Here is a 19,521-nt window from a genome sequence, read left to right on the forward strand (position 1 = left end):
GCCAGCCTATTTGCTCGGCTGAAGTGGATTGGCAGGGTGCCGGGCTAATAATTTGGCTGGGTGCCGGCCTAAAGGTTCCCCGGTGGAACTACTCTAAGATGATTTATCCGTATGCCGTTTTCTACTGCCATGCAATTGAAAAAGCAAGGACTTTTATTATGCCTCTGGAAGGCGCTGACAGGACGAAAGCTAAAGCAGTAGCAGCCTGCCAGACACATCTGAACGAAGCCCAAAACATTTTGCCTTCAGAGAGCTCAATGTTAAGCCAAGAACAACTGACTCATCTGCCATTTTCTTGAAAACGAGAATGTTGGTTGGGTTTCAAAACAAAAACCTACATGAGTTGAATCCGCCGCTCGGGTCCTCTACTTGATTATGTAGCCCATCAATAACAGTAATTAGCCCGCTCCATTGATAAAAACAATCCCATGAGATTGATTAGCTATTTATGTCTGAGACTATGTCCTCACTTCATAACATATTCTTATTACTCATTGGCAATGCAAAATTCCCTCTTGTAATAGAGACAAAAAAAGTACCCAAAAAAAAAAAGAAAAAGCAAAGGAAAAAAAAAGATGGGAAGGGCAAAGATTAGTTACATATATTTTATTGTATCTCTTAATCTTATCCTACCTCCCATATCAATAATTTGAATGGAAAAAATAAGAGTAATGCTAAAAAAACTAAATTTGAAGATTAAAATTGCAAACTAAATAATGTGTCACCAATAGAAATAAGGATGTCTTTTTAACACTTAAGTAATAAACCAATCATCAACTTTTAAGTTGTTTAGTTTTCAAATTTTAGTCTTCAAATTGAGACTCCCTATCATTACTCAAAAAATAATAATATCAATGAATATGGAAAAAATATATATATAAAACGGTTGATCTCTATTAAACCTACTAATGACCCGAAGCATAAAGTACTTGCTACCAGTGCAATAAACACTCGCATTACTCAAAAAATAATAATATCAATGACTATGGAAAAAAATATATAAAATGATTGATCTCTATTAAACCTGAATGACCCCAGGGTCGGCCCTGAGAATTTGTGAGCCCTAGGCGAGTCTTCAAAGTGGGGCCCTAAAGTTCTCGAACCTCCGACTCTTTATATATTGGTATGTAGTAAAAAGAATTCGCTAATTACATGAAAAGTCTATTTCTTCATCGAATATCTTTAAAAATTAATATCAAAAGAAAAAATATATACTAACATTACTTAATATTACATGTCACATGTCTTTAGACACAAATGCACTAAGTGTTTGCAGTCAAGAGTCTAAGTACTAATTTGGTACTGAGGTGTTTTTATAAAAAGTGGGTATAAAAAAAAAGTTGAGTTCAAAAAGGTGTTTGGTAAACATTTAAAAACAACTTATTTTCACAGTTTTGGGTGAAAATAAGCTGAAAACGTGAAGCAATAAAAGTAAGCTTATTCTCATGGCATAGCAGAAGCAGTTTTTTTTTTTTTTCAAAGCACAGCAATACCAAACTAGATTGAGAGTGAAGAGCAATAAAACTTGATGACCAAGAGAGTAAAAAACAATAAAACTTGATTGATGAATATAATATGTCAACAACGCCAAGTGGTTCTCTTGTGTTCTTTCTAAAATCAACACACACTAGCGAATCAAATTTTAGAATAACCTAGTTTAACAATGAATTATTGAAAAAGAAAATTTAAATTCAAAGAAAAAGGATTCCAAAGTTATGATTATTCTGGTTTTTGTTATTTTTTTAGGTTATTTTCAAAAGCAAAAGAAAAACCAAAAAAGCATTTGGACAGATTGAGGCCATTAATTTCACTAGCCTCTTGTCACACTCGTAGGCTTGTGACAATTGGCCTTTGTATGTTTTTTATTTAAGAAACTCAATTTTTTCTATTTATACAATTTTTACTTAAAATATTTTTGAAAATAAATAAGAATTTAAACATAAACCACCCATAGGTTTTGTTATTTTTTTTTAAAGTTGAAAATTTTAAATTCATTCAAAATTAATATTTGTTGAATTATTTTAACTCCTTTTGATTCTAGTAATTTTTAAATTTTTAAAGAGCAATTTATCTTTAATTTTAATTTTTAATTTCATAGATTTGAAAAAAGCAAAAACTTAACGCCCACAAGGTGTTTCGAACTTCCCACCCCAATAAAAACGGAGCGTAACTGTTTCCACTGCACCAACGAAATAATTATGATGTCTTTTACGTTTTATTTATTTATATTTTATATACAGGATGTATAAAAAAATTTGGCATCTCTTCCCCACCCCCCCCTCCGGGGCGGCCCACAAGCAGGGCTCCGGAACTTGAGGGCCCTAGGCAACCACCTACCTCGGCTATATGGGAAAAAAATATATATGGAAAGAAAGAAGGATGAAGAAGAATGAAAGGAAAAATGGTATAGTGAATGTAGAGGAAATATACAAGGAATGATACATGATAAAAACAAAAAATTTTAAGTTATTTTCATTCTCAAAATTATGTTTTCATTCGTTATTCTCTATTTTTTGAAGCACAAGTTTGGGTGACCAAAATAGCCTAAGGGTATAAATGACATTTGCAAAATATAGGATGACTCATTGTCACTCGGTAAGAAGTTGGTTAGTTGAATCAAAAGTTAATGTACCTTAATTGATAAGCAAAATCACGAAGACTAAACTTAATAATTGAAACATAAATGGTCTTATATCTAATTATGTGCAAAATGACTTTTTCAAAGGCGTTAGAGTGAAATAAGAAGTTCGATGTATCCAGGACTCAATCTACTAGTCACCACATTAATGTTGAATTAAATACTCCAATTTATTTCCACACAAAGAAACAAATAAGAAACGTAAGAAAAAAATAAAGGCCACCGCATGCTCTGCATTTTCGGTTTCATCCGGTATGGATTATTAGATTTTACTGACAGATTCATGTTTTAATTTCAGAAATGTTAAGGAGATTTTTTCAAAGTGACATTTTTCATAGATTTTCTACTTACTCATGGTTTTGACATAATATTTTATAATATTAACATGAAAATTTTGCTAAAAACACTAAATGACGAAGAATCCACAAAATATCTCACTTTTAAGAAAGTTTTCTTATTATTTCTATTTGAATCTGGTTCGCAGTTAGGAATAAATGCGGAACATCACACGAGGCAGTGGAAGGGGGCACATGTTACACCTAATCCCAACAAATTTGGCACTTTAGTTGGCTTCCACTATAAAACTTGAACCAGTCTCCTATTGTTCACCAAAGAACCTGAGTTTTCTTGTTTCATCCTTTTCAATGGGGTTCCTTCCCTTGAGAATATTTGCATTTTTTACTGTGAGTAAACTGTGTAAAATTTGAATTTTCCCAATGAATTTTTATGAATCTACTGGTGTCAACGGCAAGCCATGATACTTCTTTACTGCCACCTCAACTTCACTACTGGAACTCCATACTGCCGGACACACCAATGCCAAAAGCTCTCAGTCAACTTGTCAAACCAGGTTTTAACTTACAACTCTGACTCAAAGAGCTTTTCCCATCCCATCATTTTATTGACACGATACGTGGTTAAAACTTAAAACCAAACAATAGGAATAATTATGAGTTATTTTTGTCATTTCAAAATAAATATCCTGCAATCTTCCTTGATGAAAAAATATTCGACTAGAGCTATTTTCCTGTCCCGCAAAACTGCAGAGTGGATCCCCTTCTCTTCTCACAAAATGCCAGAAATTCTCAACCAATTTTCATTGAAATCAGGGTCTGTGGAAGCGATGAGAATTAATGAAACCATTCAAGAATGCGAAAGTCAGGCCATTAAAGGAGAAGAAAAACAATGTGCCACTTCTTTAGAGTCGATGATTGACTATGCCACTTCCAAGCTCGGAAGAGGTGGAAAAAGGGGTGCAGAATTACACAATAATTTCCCCTGGAATGAATAACTTTTCTGCAGTCGACAAGAACAAAGTCATTGTATGCCACAAGTTAAGCTACCCATATGCTGTCTTCTACTGCCATTCATTTCAAAGGATTAGGGCTTATATGGTGCCTCTACGAGGATCTGACGGGACAACCGCGAAAGTAGTTGCTATCTGCCATGCAGACACATCTAGATGGAACCCAAAAATCTTACAAGGTTTGAAAGTTGAACCAGGAACCGTTCCCGTTTGCCATTTTCTTTCTGACGCGATATTGCCTGGGTTTCGAAACAGAAACTTTAGCTACCTGGCATGATCACTTGCCAAAGAGCTTCCCTGTAAAATGAATTCAATAAGAGCAGTTGCACCCCTTTATGTATGGTAAAAAAATCCCATAATTAATAATGGGATGTTACTTTCATCCCATTATCAATAACTTGAATGAAAACGATTGATCTCTGTCAATAAACTTGCTAAGACCTGAATCATAAAGTACTTGCTACCGGTGCCATAAACTCTGCATTTGAAAAACTCTTCCTTCTTTATTCGTTATTGTATGTGTAATACATATATGATCAGATTTGTATATGTATAGTTAACCTGGTTCCTCATGTGGAACTCCAGGTCGAGGAGTTACAAGGGAGGTCTACAAGTTTGCAAAAGTGAACCACACTCTATCACACTGAGGATTTGTTTGGGAATGATTTTGTTTCACACTGAGGATTTGTTTGGAAATGATTTTGTTTGCAATATGGAATAAGTATTTACAAATTTGCTATAGTGAACCACAACAGTCAATAACATGACTAAAGTTTCTTTTGACAATCGTTTCGCTTTTTTTTTAGTTTTCCCCTCTACTACTTGCAATATGAGAAAAATATATATGAAAAGAAACAAGGGTGAAGAAGTGAAGGAAAACTGATATAATGCATGTAGAAGAAAAATACAAGGAATGATATATAATAAAAATAAAAAAATTATTTTAAGTTATTTTCACTTTTAAGATTTTATTTTCATTCATTGTTCTTTAGGGTTAGTCCGTTTTGGTGCCCAAATAGCCTAGGGGTATAAATGGCATTTTCAAAATGTAGGATGACTGATCATCGCTCAATAGGAAAGGTCGATAGTTGGATAAAAAATTAATGGATCTTAATTGATAAGCAAAATCACGATGACTACGCATAGTATTGAATCCGTAAGTGGTCTTATATGTAATCATATGCAAGATGACTTTTATAGAATACTTGTTTAACAAATAATATTATTTACACTAAAAACATATGATATATTAAATTTCATAATAAGTTAGTAATAACGTAATTATATAGACTATAGAATACTTGTTTTCGTTGAAAATAAGAAGCTCGATGTATCGGGAAGGACTCAATTGACTAGTCACTACATTAATGTTTAGTTTGAAACGATTAAAGTTGCAAGTAGTAAAGATTGCCCCATTCCTTAGGAAAAGATACAACGTTTGTTTTTTTTGTCAAACGATAGATTTTGTTAGATTAGTCATCAACGGGGTTCGAACCCACGCCGTTATACAAGGGCTCAACACCTTTTTACTACTGTAGTAAAGGGCCACGACATAATTTTTGTGTGCGGTGGTAACAATATATTACTACACAAATTTCTAAAGAGTACTTGATAAGTTTGCATTAATTTTAAGTATTAACAAATAAAACACGTAATTCAATATTAATAGATTATAAACCTGTATGAAAGTGGTTTAAAAATAATCTAAAGCGTTTTCAGCTCCAATAAACGTTTTTAAATGGCAAGAAAGTTCAAAATTTTTTGTTTAAAAAAGCACTTAAATTGTTTTATTTTAAACGTAAAATTTTTATTAAAATTTTTAACATGCTCTAATTAAAAAGCTTAACACTTTTACGTAAACTGATCCTACAATACCACCTAATAGAGTTACAGGACCTTAAAATTTTATCAACTGTCTCTCATTGAATTAACTTAAAGTACAAACCAATGACCAGTCCAAGCTATACACCTCTTTGTTTTCAGAGTTTGCACGCATTCACACACTCACATGTATATCCTATCTTATAACAATTTTTGTCACAAATGATACACATCAAATCAAGATGATCATTAAAATTAAAAATTATCAATGTAGTCATTAAATAAAAATGCTATAGATCAATATCATTCATATCTAGAGACTACACTGAATTCAAGCACTTTCGTTTAAAAAATACATTAATTAATTTTCGATTTAAATTAAAACCATCTTAATTAGATGTGTCGAGACATCTTGTGATAAAAAACCAACTCATATTGTTTCTTGTTCACTCTCATGCACCTGCATTGTCTTGAGTCCCTACATGGCCGGCACGTCCTAATCGATATCAATGAAATTAAGTGAGTGAGCCTGGGGCAGTTGAATTAATTGAGTAGTCGACAATGCTGGTGGAGTGTTACTTATGGACCCATCAACTTTCAGTACATTGTACATTTTCCTCTATAAATGTGGAACGTATTTGCTCTTGTCACCACATTCACTAGCTCCGAGTTACTTTCTTTCTTCATCCATTAGCTTTCTGTTCCAATAGTTAAGTCTCAATGGGGTTCTTTCTCCCTCACATCCTTGCTTTTCTAACTGTAAGCTTTCTAATTTTAATATATTACTTTTTGATTTCAGTTGATTTGCGTTTGCTTCCGTGCTGATGAGGGTTCAAATATTGTTAATTTGCAGCTCACACTGGTGGCATGCCATGCTGCTCTACCACCTCAACTTTACTGGAACTCTGTCTTGCCAAACTCAAAAATGCCAAAAGCTATCAGTGAACTTCTCCAGCCTGCAGGTTAGTATTAGAGTCTCAGAGAAGCTCAGATATTGTGTATTCCTTAGACAATAATTCAATTTAGACATACAAAATAACACCACTACTGACACTCTTACTGACGAGTTTAACCATCGTATACATGTAAGAAATGCATCTAAATATTCTCTAAAAGTGATATAATCCATTGTAATAGCAACAATTTAGTATTATAAAAGATGAAGGGATGGAATAGCTTAAATGTTCTCATTGATCATTGGATTGTGGTCTTGGTATACATGTACTTATTTTCTCACATGTGTAAAAAAAAACCAAAATATAAGAAGTCAATTTCAAAACAATCGGTCAACTTTTTATAAACTTTTCTCTTGTGTAATTAAGGAAATTTCTAAAACCAAGTGGTTGATGCGTTTCTGATACCTTCAATAATTTGACTTCACAATCGTGCATATGCCGATAAACTTAATGGCACTTAGTTATATGATCTTATGTTGTTAGAAAATATAATTTGACTTCACAATTATGAATATGTGCCAATAAACTTGACTGCACTTTTAGTTTTCGATATATGATCTTAACAGCGAATCCCCATATTTTCTATATACGATCCGAATATTCTCCCAAATTTTAGCTTAATAATTTTGATGTTCTACCTCTTCTCACTTGTTCTCTATTTATGTTTGCTAATTTGCAGATTTCACAGAAGATAAGAGCACCTCTGTTGTAGTAGGAAAGGGTGGTGTCAACGTTGATGCTGGAAAAGGAAAGCCCGGAGGCACCCATGTCGATGTTGGGAAGGGTACTGGAGTGCATGTGGACGCTGGAAAGGGAAAGCCTGGAGGCACCAATGTAAACGTCGGGAAGGGCGGAGTGCACGTGGAAGCCGGAAAAGGAAAGCCAGGCGGTGGCACTAACGTGACCGTAGGAGGCAAAGGCGGTGTTGGGGTGAACACCGGGAAGGGAACCAACGTTGGTGTTGGCAAAGGAGGAGTGTCCGTAAACACAGGGCACAAGGGAAAGCCCGTGTATGTTGGAGTAACACCAGGAAAAAGCCCTTTTTCATACTTGTATGCAGCCACGGAAACCCAACTCCATCAAGACCCAAACGTCGCTATTTTCTTCTTGGAGAAAGACATGCGTCCTGGAACAACAATGAAATTGCACTTCACCACGAATTCAAACACGCAAACCTTTGTGCCGCGCGAAACTGCGGAATCCATCCCATTTTCGTCGAACAAGCTGCCAGAAATCTTCAGCCAATTTTCAGTGAAATCGGGTTCTGTGGAAGCGGATATAATCAAGGGTACGATTCAAGAGTGCGAGAATCCAGCCATTAGAGGAGAGGAGAAATATTGTGCTACCTCTTTGGAGTCCATGATTGACTTCAGCACTTCCAAGCTTGGAGGAGGAAATGTTCGAGCAATTTCGACAGAAGCCGGGAAAGGAGCCACTTTGCAGAAGTACACAATAGCTTCTGGAGTGAAGAAGTTGGCGGCGGATAAGTCCGTCGTGTGTCACAAGCAGAACTATCCCTATGCTGTTTTTTACTGCCATGCAACAAAAACAACCAGAGCTTATGTGGTGCCCCTGAAAGGTGCCGATGGGGTGAATGTTAAAGCAGTAGCAGTCTGCCACACAGACACATCAGATTGGAACCCTAAACATTTGTCCTTCCAAGTCCTCAAAATCAAGCCGGGAACTGTTCCGGTCTGCCATTTCCTTCCCAGTGATCATGTTGTCTGGGTTCCAAACCAGAAATCTACATGATTTGAGTGATCAAACCTTCAGTTCTACGTATGATGATGTCAGCAGTTTGAAATTAAATCGACTGTCGATCACTTCTTATTGTCACTGTGTATTTCAACCTACATATAAACTCATAAATGAAAGCATCCTATCGTGTGGACTTGTACCGAAAGCATGCTATAGTGGACGTGCTCTACAACATTCAGTAATAGTTATATATGCTTTGACTCTGTGGTGCCATCTGTCCATTGGTTCAGTATTGAATTGTGGTGCTACTGTATGCATGATACACAGGTTACATCTCTTTTGTCCTAGGAGAGGAGGGTGTTGAGTATGTATGGAGTGTGAAACACATGTTAGATATTTAACGAATTTTGTATGTGCTTATAAGGAAGTGTAACCTTAATTTCTTTATGATCTAATCAAAGCAAGAGAATGCCAAGAAGCTAAAATCCTAAACCAAGGGGACACCTCATTATATTGGGTTGCTCTGTTTTCAAACTATGTTAGCTTGCCTGGTTAGCGCTTCTCAAATTAATGTACATGTTGGCATCCAGGTTTGTCTCACTTTCTTTCTTTTTTTCCTCCCAACATTATGGGGTTGTTTGACTTGTTTTGTAGGTTTAGACCTTTAGCTTTGGTTTTAGGGGGGTTAGGTTTCATGTCCCCCCTTTTTTCTTTATTCCATTCTCGTTTTGAGTTTCTAGAAGGGTAAGGTTTATGTCCCTCTTCTTTTTTGTGTATTTCTTTTTATTGTCTTTGTTTTTTAGGGGTAAGGTTTATATGTACAACCTCAGATTGGCTTCAAGAACTCATTTCCACAATTGGCTTCAAGAACTCATTTCCACAACCAATCGTCCTTGTGATTTACACAGGTTTTCACTTTCGCACGAGAAGAAAATGAGGCAACAACCACGGAACAAGCTTGGCCGTTGCTAGCCTAGTGATTGCTAAATACGTGATAAAAGGTTAAAAAATGGCACCAAAAAGTAAAAAAATTATGACATACTGTTTGTCACGCTTGTAGGAATAGCTACCCCAGAAACAATCACCTGGCTCCGTGGCTATTTCCCTTTTTTCTTGCAGTGTTCGCATGTAGCTCTTGTTTCTACTTTGTATAGTTTGAAGAATTCCATTTTGAATTTATTTGCCTTTGCTTAAAATGAAGTTGCGGTTTTTGAAGAGTATTCTTCGGGATTTCTAAATCTATTTTTGACTTCGATTTTTCATGTTCATATGATAAAGTAATTGAGTTAAAAAAAATAAAAAAATTAAAAGAGAAGTTTTTTACTTAAAATGGTTTTTATGATTTATATAACTCCTTATTAGATAAACTCAAAAATTACTTCTACTAATTCTCATTATTAAGACAAAAGTGAAGAGTTATGTTAATCTTAAAGACTCATTTGGCTATAAAAAGTAGAATAAATTACGTTTTCCCTTAATGATTTTGACTAGCTAGCTACCCAAAAATAACAACGATCGTATGAAAAGTTTGGCTAACATATCTTGTTGTCCATTTATGTTGGTAAATCCGCGGACTTCATTACTGTTGGCAAAGGGGGAGTTATCGTTCACAACCAAGTTGCAGATGTTGCAACTAACATTCAATATCTTTACCGGGATGATTCAACTGATAGCAAAAGGTTCGGCTACAAGCAAGATGCTGCTGAAAATCTAACACTTGAAGACCCAACTCGAGTACTTTTCCCCTTGCAAGACCGCAGAGTCCATCCCCGTCGGTTCAAGCAAATTGGCAGAAATTCTTAACCAATTTTCTGATAAACCGGGGTCTTTGGAAGCCAACATAATGAAAGAAACCATCCAATATTGTGAAAGGGTGGCCATGAGAGCTGAAGAAAAATATTGTGCCACCTCTCTAGAGTCGATGATTGACTTCACCACCTCCAAGCTTGGAAGAAATAATATTAAAGAATCACGGCGGAGGTGGAAAAGGAGCTGCCCGCTGCAGAATTACACAATAACCCCTGGAGTGAAAAAGCTGGCAGGCAACAAACTTATTGTGTGCCGTAAGAGCAATTCCACCTCTAGAAAAATGCGCTAGCACTAAGCTCATTTAACTCATTTAAAGAATAGTGATAGACCCTAATAAACAGTAATAGACCAAATGCATCTTCATCCCTAAAACTAAATAGCCTAATCAATTTTATTAAAATATTATTAATTTTTATTATAAAATAATAATTTAATTTTAAATTTCTAACATGATCCCTTCTTCTTCTTCTTCTTCCCACTTTTCTCAAAAGGGTCTCTCTGGACTCCTTCTTCTTTTTCTTCCCTAATTTTCCAACTATGCGGTCAAGCACTGTTTCACCATTTTTTCTTCCGTTCTTCTTTTTGTTCTCTTCAAACAACCAAAACCGTTCCTTTAATGCCCGCGAAACCGTTCCTCTATAAAACGTAAACCCAGAACCCTCTACATTTCACTCCGTACACCTACCAAACTACTCACCACACCAACGCTCCCCCAAAAATGAACCTTTTCCTCCTGGAAAAGACCCTTCTGGGTCTCTTCGTCGCCGTGATCGTCGCCATCGCCGCGACAAGAAATTCAAGCTCCCTCATGGTCCTATGCCCATACCCATTATTGGAAGCTCGCTCCAAGTCAATGACGACCGCAATCACCGTAATCTCACCGACCTCGCTGAGAAATTTGGCGACTGCTTCCTCACCCGCATAGGGTAGCACAACCTCGTCGTCGTCTCCTCGCTGGAGCTCGCCAAGGAGGTGCTCCACATCCAGGGAGTCGAATTCGAGTCAAGGGAGGCATGGCTGTATCGCCTGGCATCATGTAGGCCAGGCAAGGCTCAGCACATTATGAGTCGGCCTAGAGACCAGCTTGGGCTGGGTGCCAGCCTATCTACTCAGTTGGAGTGGATTGGCTGGATGCCGGGCCAATAATTTGGCTGGGTACCGGGCTAAAGGTTCCCAGGTAGAACTGCTCTAAGATGATCTATCTGTATGTTGTTTTCTACTGCCATGCAATTGAAAAAAACAAGGACTTTTATTGTGCCTCTGGAAGGCGCTGACGGGACGAAAGCTAAAGCAATAACAGCCTGCCATTAAGACACATCTGAATGGAGCCTAAAACATTTAAGCTCAATGTTAAGCCAGGAACAACTGATCCCATCTGCCATTTTCTTGAAAACGAGAATGTTGGTTGGGTTTCAAAACAAAAACCTACATGAGTTGAATCCGCCGCTCGGGTCCTCTACTGGATTATGTAGCCCATTAATAACAGTAATTAGCCCGCTCCATTAATAAAAACAATCCCATGATACTGATTAGCTGTTTATGTTTGAGACTATGTACTCACTTCATAACATATTCTTATTACTCATTAGCAACGCAAAATTCCCTCTTGTAATAGAGACGAAAAAAGTACCCCCAAAAAAAAAAGGCAAAGAAAAAAAAAATGGGAAGGGTAAGGATTAGTTACATATATTTTATTGTATCTCTTAATCTCATCCTACCTCCCATATCAATAATTTGAATGAAAAAATAAGAGTAATGCTAGGAAAACTAAATTTGGAAACTCAAATTGCAAACTAAATAATGCGGCACCAATAGAAATAAGCACGTCTTTCAAGACTTAAATAATAAACCAATTATCAACTTTCATGTTGAGTCACCCTAACATTACTCAAAAAATAATAATATCGATGAATATAGAAAAAAAAAATATATATATATACATATAACGATTGATCTCCGTTAAACCTGCGAATAACCTGATCGAAGCATAAAGTACTTGCTACTGGTGCAATAAACACTCGCATTTGAAGAACCCCTCTATGGTACTTGTAATACGTAATGGTAATATGTATATGATCTGATTTGTATATGCATAGTTACCCTACTTCCTTATGTGGAACTCCAGGTTGAGGAGTTAGGAGGTCTACAAGTTTGCTAAAGTGAACCACACTCTTATCACACTGAGGATTTGTTTGATAATGATTTTGTTTGCAATCTGGGAGAAGTAGTTACAGTTGAGTGGGCTAAGCCTCACCCTCATATTGGACTAGTCATAATAATATGATTCAAATTCACCTTAGCAAGATTCGAACATAAAACTCATCATAATACTAAGTGGCATTAAGATGCTAATTATAACATTAATTTTCAACTTTTACTGCCTTGTTTGGAGTACAAGACAACAGTCATTGACATAACCGGAGGAATTAAAGGCTTAAGTGGTTATTGAGATGGGTGAAAGATTAAGGATCGTTTGGGATATAGTTGTCTTCGTTTAATTTGGAAGTCCTACTAAATTTATCTGATTGTGAAGTAACTGATTAAATGAGTTTCTGAGCAGGTTTTCGAGCCGTCAAAAGTTAGTTTATCTGATTGTGAAGTAACTGATTAAATGAGTTTCTGAGCAGGTTTTCGAGCCGTCAAAAGTAGAGACATTTGAAGAAGATGGGATTTTGGTTTTGGAGATTGGAGAGACACTTCCGATTGGAAAGGGAGTTTTGGCTATTTTATTTGAAGGAATTCTGGATGATAAGATGCAGCGATTCCATAGAGTGTAATGCTCTTTTTGAGTTCCGGATTCGTTATCCTGTTTGTTTATCAACTTTTGATCTTTCAATGTGCCTATTATATTTCAATGGTAAAATTTGATTTATCCTGTGCAGTATGCGTGAGCATAACGGTGAGAAGAAATATATGGCTGCTACACAATTTCAACCGGTTGATGCCATGCGGTGCTTTCCGTGTTGGGATGAACCTGCTTGGAAGGTCGCTCTCGATTTTTCTCTCTGATAGTTGAGTTAGTTGAATAAATCTTGCTATATGTTTGTATCTAGTCATTTTGTGAAATCAATATGGATACTTTCGCACTTCTTAATCGCAGCTTTGAGTCTCAGAAGAAAGATAGGTTTTTATGGGATAAGAAATCATTCCTTAAGTTCTTGTTAGATTGTTTTACTAGGATTGTTTGAATCGACCCCATTTATTCTTATCGATTGGAACTTTGATTGACAGGCTACATTTAAGATTAGACTGGATGACATTCCATCTGAATTAATTGCACTGACCAACATGCCCATTATTGAAGAAAAAGTGGATGGACATCTGAAGACTGTTTTGTATGAAGAGTCACCTATCATGTCGACATACTTGGTGGCCATTGTTGTTGGGTTGTTTGATTACATTGAAGATCATACATCTGATGGTAAAACTCATACACAACATCTCTTGTTCTGTATTTGTTAGTAACCGTTTCTTGACAGTGTCATATTTGATCTCGTCACAGGAGTCAAAGTGTGGGTATATTGTCAAGTTGGTAAAGCAAACCAAGGGGCGTTTGCTCTGAACTTGCTGTCAGCGCTCTTGAATTTTACAGAGAGTATGTTTAGATCTCAAAATAACTCAATGAATCCTTTCTCTGATTTTTTCCCCTTCCGTGCTTATGTTCAATTGTTTATCATTTGATATGAAATCAATGACAAAAAAGTTCTACAGTTACTTTGCTGTGCCATACCCCTTACCAAAATTAGATGTGGTTGCAATCCCTGATTTTTTTGGCGCCATGGAGAACTATGGTTTAGTTACATACCGAGAAACGCTTTTGCTCTTTGATGAACATAACTCTTCAGCTGCCAACAAGCAAATGGTAACATACACATACTGAATGTCAATCTTGTTTTCATAATTTAGCTTCATTCTAGCTATTGTTTTTTAACCTTAATTATTTCATTTTGTTTTTGTGGAAGGTTGCAACTGTCGTGGCACATGAATTGGCACACCAATGGTTTGGCAATCTTGTAACGACGGAATGGTGGACGGATTTATGGCTAAACGAGGCATTTGTATCATGGGTATCACTTTCTTCATTTGTTGTACTTGTTGTTTTACATGCTTTAGACTTAAAGTTCGTGTTTTGACGTCATTAGGTGAGCTATATAGTTATAGACATCTTGTTCCCAGAGTGGAAAATATGGACTCAGTTTCTTCGCATTGAAGTTAGTGGGGGTCTTAAGTTGGACGGGCTTGAAGAATCTCATGCCAATGAGGTTCAAAGTGGACTAGGTCTTCCATAGATTTTTTATTCTTTGTCTGAAGTTTTATTTTTTGCCGCGTAGGACCTTGATCACCTGCATAACAGGCTTTAAATAGAAATATGCACGTATACTTTCACATTTGTAGTATTTCTTGTACACCTTATTCCCTTTTTTTCGCTAGGTGGATATTAATCGTGCTTCCGAGCTTCATTAAATATTTGATGCAATATGTTATGATAAAGGAACTTCTGTTGTTAGGATGCTACAAACCTATCTCGGTGCCGAATGCTTCCAGGTTGGCCTTTTGGTTTGTTAGCAATTGTCCTTGACGACTAAATCAACAATCTTATTTATGAGATTTTTTTTTACATTTATTCCATGGAAATTTCCGAGAATCCAAGGCTTCAAGGCATGCAGGATTATAAGAGGATATATCCTGAAAAATGATTATTCTTTGAGATTTTTGTTCACACGTCTGCTGGTTCGTATTGGTTATCAAATACGTTTCTCATGAAAGTTACAGAGTTAACTGCCTGCTATTTTTTCGTGCTTCCAGAAGTCACTGCTTCGTACATAAAAAAGTATGCTTCATCAAATGCAAAGACAGAAGATTTATGGGCTGCCCTTGAGGAGGGATCGGATGAACCAGTGAACAAGCTAATGAATTCATGGACACAACAAAAGGTTACCCTGTTATATCTGTCAAAGTCAAACATCAGAAATTGGAATTTGATCAGGTTTTTCCATATGTTGCCTTCCTTGAAAATCCTGTTTGACTATCAGATGAAATTCTAAACGAACATCTCAGAGGTCTAATGCACTTTTTTAAAGTTTTTAAATCGTTCATTTAGGTTTTATTCCATGGTACAAAGATCTAATAAGTTGATTAATAAATGGCAGACACAATTCTACTTGAGTGGTTCCCAAGGCAACGGGCAATGGATTGTGCCAATAATATTATGTTGTGGCTCCTATGATGCACGCAAGAGCTTCTTGCTACGAAATAAGTCTGAAACTCTTGACGTAAAGGAAGTTTTGGGTTGCTCCATAGCAAAGACAAGATCGAGTTGTATAAAAGTCAATGTGTATCAGACTGGTTTTTACAGGGTGAAATATGACGAGGAACTTTTAGCTGCTCTTGGATATGCTATAGAAAAGAAACACTTGTCTGCAACTGACAGATATGGTAATCACGTTTTTATGCTCGCACACTTGTTTATCTCTTCGATAGTGAAATTGGAAGTATTCAGTTCAGTTTTCAGCATTTCTTTTCCTTCAACAGGAATTTTGGATGACTCGTTCGCCCTTTTTACAGCTTGCTTGCAGTCTTTTGCTTCATTGCTTACCTTGTTGGGTGCTTACAGAGAGGAACTTGACTATATAGTGTTGTCAAATTTGATTACTGTAATGATCACCTCTGCATTGTGTTAATTTTCCGGACTTATAGCCTTAGTGTAATTCATGTTTTCACCTTTCACAGATATCTTATAAGCTGGCAAGAACTGCAGCTGATGCTGTACCGGATCTACTGGATCTTATTAATCAGTTCTTTCTTGGCCTTTTTCAGTACTCTGCAGAGTAAGCTTCTTCTCTTTTTTTTTCTTTCCCTCAACTAGCCAAGTACCTAGCTAGATAAAATTCTTTAGGCAGACACCAGTTCTTTAATAAATAAAAATGGGCGTCCAGTTGGTACTGCCTACAATGAAATCGTTACATTATTTCATGGCATATCGACAAATTGGTATTCATGCATACTGTCTAGGTAAATACGCTTTTGTGATGACAATAGGGCTGGAGCACAATTTTGCTTCTTTCTTTTCGTTTATTTATATATTTAAATTTGGTTTTGTTTCCAGGAAGCTTGGCTGGGAGCCTAAACCGGGTGAGAGCCATTTAGATGCAATGTTGAGAGAAGAAGTTTTAATTGCCCTTGCTGTGTTTGGACATGGCCCGACAATAAACAAAGCAAGTAGGCGTTTTTATGAATTCTTAGATGACAGAAATACGCCTCTTCTTCATCCTGACATAAGAAGGTTTGTTTTGTTGTAAACCATTAATTAAACACCTTTTAATTCTCTGTTGATCATCATTATTAGTAACTCTTAATTCTTGCACTGCGGGCTGTGTATGTGGGAGTAATGTAAAGAATAAACATGTCTAACAGATGGGGCTACGAATCTCTTCTTAGAGTTTACAGAGAGACTGATCTGAGCAAGGAGAAATCTCGCATTTTAAGTAATACTACTGATTAATTTGTACAATTAAGGATGTTGATCCAACATCTGAATTTGTTATGTAGCATCTTGTCCAGATCCGAACATAACACTGGAAGTTCTCAACTTTTTGTTGACTTCTGAGGTATTTCTGATTTTGTCTCTCTAATTGCAGGTTTAAATTGTAATTAGGTACCACAACATTAGAGTATCTCAAACCAATTGTGATTGACGATACTGGGTTTAATCCCATCGATTGCCAGCTATGTATATAGGTACGCCGTCAGGATGCTTCCGCTGTGCTGTCCTCAGTTAGTAGGGAAGGACGGGAAACAGCTTGGACGTGGCTGAAGGTAACTCTCAATACCACTAGTTTCTAGTGAGCATGCATACTATGAAATGTACGTACCCACATTCATGGATTTGGTTTCTTTCCTGGTCTTGTTAATATGGTTCATTTTGCCTTTCGGGGATGATATCCGAAACACTGGATAACTGGGAGCACATCTCAAAGACCTGGTGTTCTGGATTTCTAATTACTCAGATTGTCAGTGAAATTGTTTCACCGGTTCGTTCTCTCTCTCTCTCTCTCTCTTGAAACTTTTAATTGTTCTCGTATCTGGGGCGTTGTATCCTTGTGTAATTACCTTCCTTGCTACGCAGCTAGCGTCATTTGAGAAGGTTAAAGATGTAGATGAGTTCTTCAAAGTCCATTGTATCCCCTCGATAACTAGAACCTTGAAGCAGAGCATTGAGCGGGTGCGGATCAAGCCAAGTGGATTCAGAGTGTTCAGGGTGAGAAAGATCTTGCCGATGTTTTGAAGGAGTTGGCATATAGGAAATACTAGCTTTGATAGAAAAATGGGTCTGGATTTTCCTCAGTTATTATGCAAGTTACATATTTTCCAAAAGAAGAATAATGGGACATGGATAAATATAAATGTACTGTCAAATTATAAGACTATATTTTCAAGACACATAATTTTTGATCCATTTCATAGAGGGACAAAACTTATTTATGTGGCAAGTGATGTCATGGTTGCTTTTTTAATTGCCGTATTTGCATCCTTAGAGTTACTAAGCTAGACAGCTAAATCGGTCAATCGATATGCTGACCTCACTCGGAGTGCGTTGGTGTGAAAGTTGAGAATGCAAACCTACGTGCTATAACCGAGAGAACTAAAAAATCGAATGAAACAAGTGACTTGCATGTGAAGAAAGTGATGCATGCTTATGAAAGGGGCTGCAAGTTTTGCACATAATTAATCCCAAAAATTGGTACGTTAGTTCAAATTACGGTTAAACTTTCCACGTCCGAAGAAATATTTAAGCAGTGTCGACAGAGGTGAAAAAAGGAGTGCCTGGAGTGAAGATGAGCATCATTCCTTTGCCGTCTTTGAGGAATTCAGGTGGGCAGGGGAGAGATCCGTCAACACAAGCAATCAAACGGCGGTTCTTCAAAACTAGAACGATCTCAGGAAGCAGAAGGGAAGACGTTCAGCAGGAGGAGGATTGGTAGAAATGGTTGATGCGGTGGGACACGCTTGCGAGGGTAGAAGCAGGATTGGAAAAAAATGTTAGACAAATAAGGAATATGGTTGGAGTCCTTGTGTAATTGTATATAATATTATTATTGGAAGAATAAGCCGTCCTACAGCCGTCAAGCCGTCCTACAGCCGTCAAGCCGTCCTACCTTGTCCTACCTACACATTAGACGTCCTACAGCCGTCAAGCCGTCCTACAGCCGTCCTACCTTGTCCTACCTACACACTAGGACGGCTACCTTGTCCTCTACAGCCGTCCTACCTTGTCCTACCTACACACTAGGACGGCTACCTTGTCCTACCTACACATTTGTATCATGTATATATATCCTTATAATCTTGTAGAGAAAGATAATGAAAAAATAAGCATTCTCTTCCATTTGCATTCTCTTCCATAAGCATTCTCTTCCATTTGCATTCTCTTCCATTTTTCCACATTCATGTATCAATAACAAATATAATTTTTAGCCTACATACCTTTTTCTACATGGTATACAGAGCAGGTTTATAACCCTAGCCCTAATTTTTTTTTGGGCAGCTTTCTCTGCCGTTCCCATGGCTGTTCGTGGCCCGTCCCGTCCCTCCTCTGCTCGTCCTCCCCTCCACTGCACCTACTGCAATTTTGATTATCATACCCGAGACACCTGCCATAAACTTCATGACTATCCCGTTGGCCATCCCTTCCATGGCCAACCGTGGCGACCACCGCGCCGTGCCACTGCTTCCAGTTCTTCCCGCAGCCATGCACCTTCCAGTCCTCCCCAGCAGCCACGGTTTTCTGCTTCCCGGCCCCATAATTTCACCCAGGCCCATCACGTGCAAGGCACCCAGGCCCCCGCCTCCTCTTCTACTCCAGCGACCTACCAAGTGCACGGGACCCAGCCCACTTTGCATGACTTGCAGCTTGCCATGCCTGACCTCTCTGCCGAGCAGCACTCCCGTGTTCTAGCTGCTCTACGTGACACCACCACCCCTCCTCAGGCCAATGCCGTGCTCACTACTGATTTTGCCCAAGGTTTGTTACCTGTCACCTCTCGTCATGGTCAATGGATTCTTGACAGTGGTACTACGGATCATATTACTTCTTCCGCTTCATGTTTGGTTAATCGTTCTCCTTTACATTTGCCGCCTGTTTCTTTGCCTAGTGGTGCTTCCGCTCCCATTACTTTTACCGGCACTCTTCCTTTAAATTCCTCAGTTACTTTGAAGGATGTTTTATGTGTCCCTAATTTCCGAGTGGACCTTTTATCGGTTGGTAAACTTACAGATGGATTATCGTGTTCCAT

General features: G+C 37.4%; 1 protein-coding gene and 2 pseudogenes across 1 annotated transcript; all 3 read left to right on the top strand.

The window, feature by feature from the left end:
* Window positions 1–3,239: 3,239 nt before the first annotated feature.
* On the top strand, window positions 3,240–4,648 carry LOC108865848 (annotated as a pseudogene).
* A 1,717-nt stretch (window positions 4,649–6,365) lies between these two features.
* LOC103957490 (BURP domain protein RD22-like) lies at window positions 6,366–8,682 on the top strand. Its single transcript, XM_009369654.3, has 3 exons — window positions 6,366–6,524; window positions 6,619–6,727; window positions 7,401–8,682. Exons 1-3 carry the CDS (start codon window positions 6,486–6,488, stop codon window positions 8,471–8,473), a joined length of 1,221 nt encoding a protein of 406 aa, XP_009367929.2. The 5' UTR covers window positions 6,366–6,485; the 3' UTR covers window positions 8,474–8,682.
* A 1,616-nt stretch (window positions 8,683–10,298) lies between these two features.
* LOC103931045 lies at window positions 10,299–17,684 on the top strand (annotated as a pseudogene).
* Window positions 17,685–19,521: the final 1,837 nt, after the last annotated feature.

The sequence above is a fragment of a genome, unplaced genomic scaffold, assembly GCF_019419815.1.
Source record: "Pyrus x bretschneideri cultivar Hongxiangsu unplaced genomic scaffold, Pyrus_bretschneideri_v1 Contig1, whole genome shotgun sequence".
NCBI classification, from domain to species: Eukaryota; Viridiplantae; Streptophyta; class Magnoliopsida; order Rosales; family Rosaceae; genus Pyrus; species Pyrus x bretschneideri.

Excerpts from the sequence above, each read along its gene's own strand:
- LOC103957490 (XM_009369654.3), top strand. The coding sequence starts at position 6,486 with ATGGGGTTCTTTCTCCCTCACATCCTTGCTTTTCTAACT. Across the intron at positions 6,525-6,618 it reads ACATCCTTGCTTTTCTAACT|CTCACACTGGTGGCATGCCA; the intron begins GTAAGCTTTCTA and ends GTTAATTTGCAG. Across the intron at positions 6,728-7,400 it reads TGAACTTCTCCAGCCTGCAG|ATTTCACAGAAGATAAGAGC; the intron begins GTTAGTATTAGA and ends GCTAATTTGCAG.